This window comes from Cydia splendana, chromosome 1, assembly GCF_910591565.1.
Source record: "Cydia splendana chromosome 1, ilCydSple1.2, whole genome shotgun sequence".
Classification (NCBI taxonomy): domain Eukaryota; kingdom Metazoa; phylum Arthropoda; class Insecta; order Lepidoptera; family Tortricidae; genus Cydia; species Cydia splendana.
In genome coordinates, this window is record NC_085960.1 from 7,219,132 (window position 1) to 7,231,324 (window position 12,193).

General features: G+C 38.9%; 2 protein-coding genes across 3 annotated transcripts in view; both read left to right on the plus strand.

Moving 5' to 3' along the window:
- The window catches only part of LOC134795439 (uncharacterized), a 125,350-nt gene that overhangs the window by 42,664 nt on the left and 70,493 nt on the right, over positions 1 to 12,193 (plus strand). The gene's annotated exons all lie outside the window — the stretch shown is intronic.
- LOC134790289 (glutamate decarboxylase 2-like) lies at positions 1,055 to 11,964 on the plus strand. 2 transcript variants are annotated; one of them, XM_063761077.1, is made up of 9 exons: positions 1,055 to 1,304; positions 3,537 to 3,718; positions 5,277 to 5,499; positions 5,828 to 6,079; positions 6,924 to 6,988; positions 7,432 to 7,621; positions 11,007 to 11,240; positions 11,488 to 11,540; positions 11,716 to 11,964. In XM_063761077.1, the coding sequence occupies exons 1-9, from the start codon at positions 1,197 to 1,199 to the stop codon at positions 11,846 to 11,848; spliced, it is 1,440 nt and encodes a 479-aa protein (XP_063617147.1). In that variant the 5' UTR covers positions 1,055 to 1,196; the 3' UTR covers positions 11,849 to 11,964. The 2 variants fall into 2 exon arrangements, with proteins under 2 accessions (XP_063617147.1, XP_063617144.1); XM_063761074.1 differs by lacking the exon at positions 11,716 to 11,964 and having other exon boundaries at positions 1,069 to 1,304; positions 11,488 to 11,708.

Genomic DNA, 12,193 nt, shown 5'->3' on the forward strand with positions numbered 1-12,193 from the left:
AAAAATAGAATGAAAAAAACTGATTGTAATACCTACATTAAATTTGTTGACGTATGTCTTGGTCGGTATCACCTTAGCCTGGCAGCTTTTGCAGTCCGTCCGCATTAAAAAAAATGTCAATGGCAGCTATCCTACCATACAAGTGACATTCTATTTTTCGATGAGGTAAATATCTATAGGCTACATTCCTACTAGTCAAATCAGCTTCTTTTTTAGAACTGTCAAAACGATTTGCTAATATGGAATTTATATGATAACGAATATAGTGACGTCACGGTAAACTCACCTACTTTTTATATTTCAATCCGATGTATTAAATACAAATTGTGTTTAAATATAGCTGCTATCTATGTTTTTCTAATAATTATCTGGAGCTGTATTTCGTGCACGGTTTGAAATAATTTATTTTAAGTACAGGAAACATCCCTATTGTCTAAAGTTTAAGAAAATTTTACTGTTAGGTAGGTACTTAACCAGATTTTCAATCTTTGTCACTTGTGGTTCATTGGAGTTCATTATTTACAGCATTCACTGTCGGTATGCTTTTCACAATGCCTTATCAATAATTTATACGTTTGTAATTATATACTAAGGTCTCATTGTTCCAATAACTCAATATCAACAAGTGCACAGGAATATATTAACTATATTTAGATATGTACCAGTAGGGCATACTACCTCGGCAGAAATGACTGCCTTTCATGCCTTGGTTAACAATCTACTATTGTTGTTTAATAGGTATTTGATTTGAGTTACATTCAGAAGCTTGGGTAAGTAAGTATCCATATTTTATTTTTGGATTGTTTAACTATTTGTTTAGTGAGATAAAACCATGAGCTTAATTACTGCCACATTGTGCGCCGTACCACACAAGTTAGATAACACCCTTTTTATTAACTTTCCGTTAACGACATAATCTGTAATCACTGTAATCAGACACTGCCATGGCTGAGGGGTTATTAACTCCATATTTTACACTGAAGGCCGGAATGGATGTGTGGTCCTTAACGTATCCGATATCGGTGTTGTTGATAGACTCATTACCGAGCTCGAGGTCCTGAGTAAATAATGGCAAAATACTACAAACAATAATATATGATTCCGGGTGAACCGTGCCTACGCGCAGTCTGCCGCGGTCCCTTGGTTAGACTACACCTTTTCATTCATAGATGCACTGAGATTTGCATGTTTACAAAATGAATGTAAACGGTCATTCGTTTCTTAGTAAAGTGTTTAATATAGTAAAAGAGGAATTGGGAGCAGATGCGCCTCTTATCAAATTTGAGCACCCAAAGGATTTGGAGGTAAGTGTTGTACTGGGTTGGTTATGTACAATATTATATCGTTTATTCTAAGCCAAAGGCATAAAGTCTAATATTCATTCGCTAGAGGAGTCCGTACCGTACCTACTCAAGCATCTCATACGAGCTTCGAATGTTAGTGGTGGAAGAATTGTAATTAACGGTTACAAGTCGACTTCCGATCAAGACCCTATATAAAATATTTTCAATATTGTCTAATGTTCTGGGTGAACATTATTCTAATTTCTACCTTTTTTTTTCTTACTACAAAAACAAAACCTATTTACTCAAATACTTACCTATGATATTTTTCGAAAAATCCGGTTGAATTTGAAATCGCGGTGGCTCGGCTGTTTGGTGAGTACCAACATCCACACGTGCAGGTATTTCTCGCTATGCAAACAAACACCCGGTTCGCTTGTGGCACAAGAAATGTTCTACATGGAAATAATAATAGTACCTATACTTTCTTTTTTTGGCCAAATTGTATGCTTTAAGGCATCTTTAAAGTACATACCTCTCGTGACGTGGCGACTTGGCTCCTTATGTCATAAGTGGCCAGGTCACGGTCAGACCATCAAATTTTCCAATTCGACATAGTTATCACACCATGATCTCTCGTCTTAAGAAATGGATAGTTCGTATTCGTAACAATTTGACTCTCCCTGACATAGCCACTTAACATAAAAGTAGGCACGGCACCTTTTGTTACTTACTCGAGTCAAAGAGAATTTGAAATAGAGGAATATTGTCAAAGTAAATTATGTAGTCAGTGCATTTACTGCCATCTTTCGACACTAACTATTAACACTTTTAGAATGCATTTGACTTTGATCCTTATTTTTTTTTCACTGATATTTGATAGATTTGTTAAATGTCAAAAAGTATCGTCAGTATTCCTCTAGTCTAAATTCTCTTTGCTCGAGTCAAATTGGTCCCTCAATTGCTCTGATACGAACGAGATAATGAGGACAAATAATAAATGTATCTTCCGCAATAAGTGTACCCTTACATTAACATTAGTAATATCAATGCGAAGCACACAGTACAGTCAGGGCAACAAACATACGTTTTGCCATCTCTCTGAGTAAACGAAAAAGTTTAGCCAGACATCCATAGTAACTACCTTCTTAGGAAGGATATTAAAAGGTGATTAAAGACTTTCTGTAAACAAAATGTTCTAATAAGACTGCCTTTTAGCATCCGACTGCATATAGTCATAGTCAAATGTCGCACACTAGTGTGCGTAGTTTGGGCGTAGTTAGTTAAATAGATTCAATTGCCCATTAAATTTCAATTACTTCAGAGCGATAGAGCGCTTAACAATACTTGGCTCTACAACATCCGATAAAAACTTATATTGGGTCCTTGAAATACTCGGGTCAGAAGAATAGTGACGTACTTATGGTAGGATGTGTTAACTTTTTTAACTGCTACGACGAAAAAAAGGAAGATAGGCGACGAATGTTTTATCCATCCTAAGTAAATTTTAAAAGAGGCATATTCTAAAAGAGGCAGGTATTATGAATGAATAAAAAAACGATGACGCTGGCTGCTGCTGATGGATATGAGATATGCGCGTACCCATTATACTTATGAGTAATGTTCAATTGTTCAGGCTTGGGGCTATCTACATTTTCTTTAGCTAGGTATACAATACAAATTTGATTTTGATTTGATTCCGAAGATTAGATGCAGGATTGGCAATATGGTTTCGATCATAAAACATAAGTTGCAATTTTCCACTGGATAGGAACGCTTAGACAATGTATACACGTTGTAGGTGAGCGAACGTAAAATTATGGAGTTTGTGACTGTGAAGAATGTTGCCCTATAGTCCGATTCAGATTAAAACAATTTCTTATCGGTTTTGATACGACCTTAACGTTCGTCTTGGTGATTGGTGCTCATTTCACGCACGACTTTCACTTCATTTCACTGCACCAATCAGCGTGAGCTGAGCTACCTTGAAAGTCGTATCAAAATAAGATTAAGACCGTAACAAATTGTAAAATCTTAATCGGGCTCTTAGGGCCTGCCGCTACCGCGAACCACGTTCGACGTGTTGTCTCTCTGTCGCACTTGTAAATTTGTACGTAAGTGTGACAGGGAGGCAACACGTCGAACGTGGTTCGCGGTAGGCCCTCTGTCTTATCGAATGGATAGTAGGACTCAATACCAACTAGAATGATGAATTCAATCTCAGTTCAATAACTTGAACTTTTGACGTTCCAGAAAATTCTTCAGCTAGACATATCGGAGGCTACAGACGAGAAGACCTTAGAGCAATGTGTGCGTCAGGTGTTGCAATACAGCGTCAAGACCAACAAGCCCACCTTCCGTAACCAGCTGTTCGGGGCCACTGATCCTTACGGGCTCTCTGCTGCTTGGATCACAGAGGCTTTCAACACCAGTCAGTAAGTAATTAATCAAAATGGGGTACCTTATTTTATTATACCTATACCTATAGTAAAATCTTGTAAATAATGTCGTTTGCACAAGGGTTCCGAAGAGTTATACATATATAGGGAACCTCGCTTATCCCCCATGTTCGCACTCTGCACGGCGCACGCGCCTCCATACCGCTTTCTTACTTTCGAAAATTGACGAAAGTCGAGATCATGTTTGAAAGTTTGACATAACTTTTCCGTGGCAGATTCGGGTAAGTTTTTCTGATAAATTATTTCGCAAACTCTGGTTTTATAGCGCAACAAAGAATGTATGTACCTAACTACGGTAGCTTCAACCCTTATTGTTTATTTTGCTTTTTTTTATATTTAAATAATTACCGACCCATTTATGCAAAAGGTATCAATACTTCTGGGCCAAAGGGCAACGTTTGGTTACGCAATAGGTACGCGACATTTGCTGTTTAATACCCGTATTTGTTGAAACCTTAGTGGATTGCAAGTTAGAAGTCATTCCAGCTTAACAAAGTTTGGAAATAGGTTTAAATGTTTACCTAGGCTGTCTGGTTCACCTTCACCAAATGCTTAGCTACTGGATCTCGTCTACCTTGTGCACTAGACTTTCCTTCTTAGTGCTTTGAATTTTTAGTAAAATGGTGTAGTTTTGAGAAACTGTTTCCATTACAACTATTAGTAATTTACAAGTGTACTCGTACGTTTTAGATACAACAGGTACAAGATAGAAAAAGATGTATCATAAACACGGTAAAGAAGGTCTATAAAATATGGATCGAACTAGTTTATTACTACATAGAACAGATAACAGACACAGTGGGAAAAGTTTCCATTGTTTATTTATCGTATGACGTAGGTACATTCATTAGTTCATTACTTTATTTTTTTCTTAGGTAGCACTTGTTACCTTTATATTTTTATTAATCTTCCACTTGCCCATCGAACTTTTTGACATTCCGACGAATCGGGAATTTCATGTCGAAAGTAGGTGTTGTACCTAATTACACCCCTCAATACGCGCGAATAGGTTCCTATTCCTGCATAGGTCGGAGTGATTGTATAACCAGTTGTATCATACTTGACATTAATTAGTTGATAACCTAGGTTCAGTAGTAAATAATACAAACTAGAGAATGAAGACACGTTCACAGTTAATTGTACGCATACTTAGTGATTTATGAGTCATTATAATTATTGTGATAATTAATGAAGTGGTTTGCATAATCGTAATCGTAATCATTATATAATATCAATCGATGAAAAGGACATATTAAAATTTTAGACTTCCTTTATGTTATGCCGACATATAAATAGACATGGTATAAAAACGAGTATGTAAAGTTGCTTAAAGGGCATCATATCTCAAAGGGCATCACAATCTTAGAAATTAATCGAAAGACCCCGGAGAGAGGAAAGCACCATGGTCTAGAACTAGAGATACTTAGGACATCGACATTTTTTTAATCCGGCTCTGCATTCTTTTGAAAAAACATAAGATGGTACCTACTCTAATATGCTTCAGCAGGCTTAAAAAACAACTTCATTTTCCCAGGTATACATTCGAAGTAGCGCCCGCATTCACCCTCATCGAGAACAAAGTCCTGAGCCACGTCCTGAAGCTCTTCGGCATCCCCGATGGCGACGGCATCTTCAGCCCTGGAGGCAGCCTGTCGATGCTGTACGGCATCGTAGCAGCCCGGTTCAGGGCCTTCCCGCAAGTCAAGACAAAGGGCATGTGGGGTCTGCCTCAGATGGTGTTGTATACTTCTGAAGATGTAAGTTTTCCCTGGTAATAGGTCATGTAAGAGTTAGCTAATGTAGTGAGTTGGCGGGGCTGCCACAAAAGGATAAATATCAGTCGTAATTTAAGTCTATTACTTTTAGAATTGAGTTTATTAGGCAATGCAATGTTTATTAAGGCAATGGTGTACCTAAGAGGTGAGACAAATAATTAAAACGCGAGTGTAGAAAAAAACCGATCGCTATTCGTGTCGCCATTTCTCACCTAGGTCTCGTGAAGTCAAAATATTCTCTATTCCTACTTATGTATTGAAGATTTTAAATGAACCTGGGTACTAAATAATGAATCATAAAACTTTTCAGAGTCACTATTCAATAAAGAAAGCCGCGCACTGGCTTGGCTTCGGTACCGACAGCATACGTACCATAAAGACCAACGCAAACGGCCGAATGGTACCAGAAGAGCTGGAAGCGGCCATTCTCAGAGACAAGAAGGCTGGACTACACCCCTTGATGGTGAATGCCACTGCTGGAACCACTGTCCTGGGAGCTATCGACCCTTTGCCGGTCATTGCTGACATTTGCAAGAAGTACGGAGTTTGGATGCACGTTGATGTAGGTTGCCTCTTATTATGTTTGTTATTGAATGGGGATAAAAAGTATATAACGTATATCGAAATAAAAAAAACGCTTAATAGAGATAAAAAGATACTCCATCTTTTCCAAACTGAACAAGTCAAGGAATCTCTAGGCAAAGTAATCCTAATCAAGAAATCGTCATCGCACGCTTTCCTTGTCAATTGTTATTATATTACCGTACAAAAAGCTACTGAACGATATCAAGTTATCCTATATAAGTATATAATATATAAGTAGTAGGTATATATTGGTCCAGAAAAAACTAAGTACATTCTAGTGCCAAATTGGATCAAGAATATATGGTCAAAGCCTTTCGTGTCATAGCCATACGTCGTTATCGCGAGAGCAACAACGATTTGACAGTAGGTGGTTAAAGAATAAGAACAGAAGTGACATTCCTATCGAATAACGTTTTTATGTGTCTATGGGTTCAAAATGTAGCATAATCGAATTAAGATAAAAATTTTGGTCATCTATTACTAAAATCACATACAATACTTTCAGGAGTAAATACTGATATAAATAATTAAATACATTGGTGACTTATTTTTCAAGTTGACACGTTTACTTATAGGTATACGTTTACAAAGTGAAATACGAGATCAATTGACCTTTTCCAGCGAAAACTTTATGCTAGCTATGAAGAACATCTTAGAGGTTTAAATGTGTAGGCAGTATATTCCACTTTTACAAAACAGACGTTCTGCCACATGTGTTCTTTGACAGGCTTGTTTTTGCCCCCGCGATAACGACGTATGGTCATAGCATAGCGCCCACCTATCATGTAAAATTCTAATTCAGTTTGACTTATGGTTTTCAGGCTTGCTGGGGTGGGAGTTTGATATTGTCTCGAAAACACAAAATAAAGCTGAATGGCATTGAACGGTAAGCATAGTTGTTTATTTAAAATATCGTTTGTACCCGTTAGCAAATGAGTTTTATCGCAAAGAATCAAGAGTGGGAAAGTTATTATTAATTGTTTTTTCACTCGGTAGCACAGTTTGTTTAACCATCGTGCCTTGAAACTGTCGCAACGCTCAAAATTCCACTTTAACCATATCTTTCTTTTGCTCGGGTATCAATCATGAGGTGTAAAACAACAATTTATCCTCCTAAGGCCCAAGGTCCTACCTATAGTACTTATTCAGTTCGATGGAATTTAAATCATATTCAATTGGAACAGAATCGCATTTGTTTTGTTTCGTTAAATTTTCAAACAAAACCGAAATCAACTCTATTCCCTGCACTAAAGGTTCAAATTTCAGTGGCAAATTCTGGATTTTTCTTTTGTATGGCTGGGCCTTAGCTATTAACTATTTTAATTGCAGAGCAAACTCCATATCGTGGAACCCCCACAAGATGGCAGGAGCGCCGCTCCAGTGCTCCCTGTTCCTGGTGCGCGAGAAGGGCCTCCTCCATGAGGCCAACTCAGCCGCAGCGCAGTACCTGTTCCAGCAGGACAAGTTCTATGACGTCAGCTACGATACCGGGGACAAGAGCATACAGTGCGGACGCAAGGTGAGCTTAATCTCTTGCTTAATGTATCTTATTTTACTCTTGTGAGTTGTGGGTTGTGGGGCAAAATCACTTCAGAGTGGGAGCCCGAAAACTCAAATCGGGGATCCGGCAGACCCTGCCGGCGATGGCGGGATGAACTAGACTCCTTATTAAAGAAGTGGCTGGACATAGCACTGGACAGAGATTTGCGGAGAAATTGGGGGGAGGCCTTTGCCCAGCAGTGGACACGACAGGCTCCAAATAATAATAATAAAATAATAATTATACTCTTACCAAGAAACTGAAAGGCTACTTCAAATCTATAGTCTGACATAATATCCCCTATCTCCTGTAGACTCTGATGTTCTATTAATGATACTTACACATTCTAAAATATTAAGGACAATTATTTCAATAACAAATTCAACTTTCATACCCCTATGTTGTCAAAAATTATTCGGGCTAGTCCTGTATGTACTTTTTACACGACTGCCCAAACAAAAAGAGTGTATTGTTTTCAGCGTTCATGTTTGTATGTATGTGAGTTTCTTTATTCCACGTTAACTTCTGAATGCCTTAACCGATTTAGACGTATGATACATCATTAGAATCCTTACGTCATCCCGGGTAACATAGGCTATGTGACGTCATTATAAAAACAATATGGCGGACTTAATACGTCATATTACGCAACCTTTAGAAAAAAATATCGTGCAAACCTATTGAGTAGGGTATCAAAATGAAGGGCTTTGAAAGCCGATTGATAATATATATGCAACATGTGGGTTTAAGTTTCATTTTGAGAAAGTAAGAATTGACAAAATATGTTAAGAGAAGCTAATCTCATAAAACCAAATATTATTATTGAATGGGATAGGTACTTATTAAAATAAAAGGAAAGGGTTTGACCGCTGATCATAAAAAAATATAATTATATTATGTATATTAGCTACATACTACTCACAGTTTTTAAAACATGTTCGTAATTGCGCTTATGGAATCGAAAAGTTTAAAATATAACTTCTATTTATTAATCGATACGATGCAGAGTCCGTCTAAGCTAACTCTGCACCGACTTTGGCAGAACAAATCGTGAAAGTATCATTATAACCGTATGGTTTGATTTAATTTTCAAATGTTGTTCAATTTCAAAATTTCATGAGTACCTATATAAGAGGAAGTTTGAAAGTAGCTCCAGTAACGGAGAAAATGAGGAGTACTAGGTTAGCGTGGTATGGGCATGTAATGAGGAGGGATGAATGCCATATAGGCAAAATAATGTTAGGGATGAATGTTGATGGACGGAGAGCGTATGATAGACCCAAAAAACGATAGATGGATTGTGTGAAAGAGGATATGAGAAAGAAAGGAGTGAGTGCTGAGGAGACGAAAGACAGAGGAGAATGGAAGAGAAAAACATGTTGTGCCGACCCCACATAACGTGGGATAAGGGCAGGGGAAAGAAAGAAGGAGGTTTGATTTAATTTTAACATTTATGATGATGACATTTTTTTAAAGCCGAAGGGTGAGCTCCACGTACGTGGCGCGCTGTGCGCGGTCCAAAGCCAGGCGACTTCTACTTTCTCATACTAAAAGTGTCGGGCGTAGGCCAGGCGCCTTCGACTCTCTCATATTAAAAGTATCGGGCGTAGCGTGACACGCTGTATGATTACCAAAGCCGGCCTCATACTCAAAGCGTCGGGCGTAGCCCGACGTACGTGGCGCGCTGCACGCGGTCCAAAGCCAGTCGCCTTCAACATTCTCATACTAAAAGTGTCGGGCTTGCCCGACTTACGTGACACGGTGTACACTTACCAAAGCCGGGCGCCTTCGGCGCCCTCTTACTCAAAGCGTCGGGCGTGTACGAGGCACGTTGTACGCGTTCTAAAGCCGGGCGCCTTCGGCGCCCTAATAGTAAAAGAGTCGGATGTAGCCCGACGTACGTGACGCGCTGCACTCGGTCCAAAGCCAGGCACCTTCGACTCTCTCATACTAAATGTCGGGCATAGCCCGACGTACGTGACACGCTGTACGCTTACCAAAGCCGGGCGCCTTCAGCGCCCTCTTACTCAAAGCGTCGGGCGTGTACGAGGCGCGTTGTACGCGTTCTAAAGCCGGGCGCCTTCGACGCCCTAATAGTAAAAGAGTCGGATGTAGCCCGACGTACGTGGCGCGCTGCACTCGGTCCAAAGCCAGGCGCCTTCGACTCTCTCATACTAAGTGTCGGGCGTAGGCCCACGTACGTGACACGCTGTACGCTTACCAAGACGCCTTCAGTGCCCTCTTACTGAAAGCGTCGGGCGTAGCCCGACGTTCGTGACGCACTGTACGCGTTCCAAAGGAGTCGGGCGTAGCCCGATATATGCGGCGCTCTGCGTGCCTTTCTGTACTGAGGACGCCCTCCCAAAAGTAATATAAAGTGACTTCAAATGACCCCAAAATTAATTAAATAAATTAAAAATTAAAAAACACGACTGCGAAAAAGCGAACTGAAAAGATAAAAATATTTTTTAGTTGTGTTAGTTACTTACTCAACTTAATGAATGTAAAAATTCTAAAAAGTATAAAATAAAAAAATTCTAAAAAGTATAAAATAAAATTAATTAATTAAAAATTAAAAAACACGACTGCGAAAAAGTGAACTGAAAAGACAAAAATAATTTTTAGTTGTGTTAGTTACTTAACTTAATGAATGTAAAAAATTATTAGAATATGAGTGTTTAGTGAAGGTTATAAACAACAAACGCAAAAGTTTTATGCTCATTTAGGATCGTGACTGTGCCTGTGTATTTTATTTCAATTGCAGTCGGGGACCTTGATGTATTGACATTTTCCCATTTAAAAGGTCCCCGACTGCAATTGAAATAAAATACACAGGCACAGTCACGATCCTAAATGAGCATAAAACTTTTGCGTTTGTTGTTTATAACCTTCACTAAACACTCATATTCTAATAATTTTTTACATTCATTAAGTTAAGTAACTACTTAACACAACTAAAAATTATTTTTGTCTTTTCAGTTCACTTTTTCGCAGTCGTGTTTTTTTTGAGTCACCTTTTTGCATTTTGTTCACTCTACGACTCTTGTTTTGTACGACCGAGGCTTGAACCCACGAGTTTAGAAGACTTAAGAAGAGATATGGCCAGGTTGGGTAGTTGTATAATATTTTGAATTTAATTTCGTACAAGCGCTCTTTCCACACCAGTCAAACTACTAGAAGGTATATAATCGTATATTATATAAAGTTCGCTCAAAAATATTAGTCATCACCTAGCCATAGTTCATAAGTTCATAATAACAATTCTACACTACATAGCTAAAATGCATTTTTTCAATGCATTTTTTCCGATGAGTTGAATAACATTTATGGCAGCGCCTGACCACATAAAATCGTACATTCACAGATCGACGCTTTCAAATTATGGATGATGTGGAAGGCGCGCGGCGACGCCGGCCTCAACCAACTCGCCGACCGCACTATGCAGATCGCTCAGTTCTGCCTCGACACTGTAGCGAGTCGGCCTGGCTTTAAACTGGTGGTAGACCAGTTGCAGTGCCCCAATGTGTGCTTCTGGTACATTCCCAAACGGTACAGAGAAGATAAGGAAGATGAGAAGTGGTGGGAGAGGATGCATAAGGTATTTGATGATGATAAGAAATGGGAGCCTCCTTTTGCATTTAATTAGTAACCGAAATCTAATATTTTTGATGAGGGGTTTCATGTAACTAGGTATATTTTTTTAGTGTAAACATGACATACTATATATCAATCACTTGTAGTTCAGACTTACAAGAGTTCCAGATCTAGTGGGAATACAAGTCATTCTAAGTAGTTAAGTCTATTTAACGCGATTTATTTCTAAAAGCCCACGTTTCACTTTTCAGATTACTCCGAAAATCAAAGAGAGCCTAACGAGAAACTCCCTGCTAATGATATCATACTCTCCCTTGCGTGAGCACAAGAACTTCTTCCGCCTGGCCGTCACCTTCCACCCAGTGCTTGAGGAAGCCCAGGTCCTGAAGATGTTAGCGGATATCGAACAAGCGGGGGAGGAAATTACATTAGATTGTTAGTAGATTTAACGTAAACTTAAAGAACTCCCTGTTGTTATAATACTCTCCCCTGCGTGAGGTCAAGAATTTCTCTCGCCTGGCCGTGACCTTCCACTCGGTGCTCGAAGAAGCCCAGGTTCTTAAGATGTTAGCCGATATACAACAAAGGGAGGAGATATCACTTGATTGTTAGTAGACTTGACATAAACTTAATAAAGATTTTGTTTGTATCATACTCTCCCCTACGTGAGTGCAAGAAGTACAAGAATTTCTTCCACCTGGCCGTGACCTTTTCATCCGATGCCTGAGGAAACCTTTCAGAGTACCTCAAGGTGTTGGCGAATATACAAGCGGGAGAGGAATTACACTAGATTGTTAAGTAGATTTAACCATATTATAGTAAAGTGTAGTTATAAGTAAAGAGAAGTAAAGTTTATAAACTTTTACTTCTGTTTCGATGGACCAATGTGACAGTTGAGTCGCCCACACCTTTTTCACCCGTTGCAATTACTTATTTCAAAATTTGAATTCAAATCTA

Coding starts and splice junctions, on each gene's coding strand:
- LOC134790289 (XM_063761074.1), top strand. CDS start 1,197: ATGAATGTAAACGGTCATTCGTTTCTTAGTAAAGTGTTTAATATAGTA. Junction 1,305..3,536: donor AGCACCCAAAGGATTTGGAG/GTAAGTGTTGTA, acceptor TTGACGTTCCAG/AAAATTCTTCAGCTAGACAT. Junction 7,622..11,006: donor GCATACAGTGCGGACGCAAG/GTGAGCTTAATC, acceptor GTACATTCACAG/ATCGACGCTTTCAAATTATG.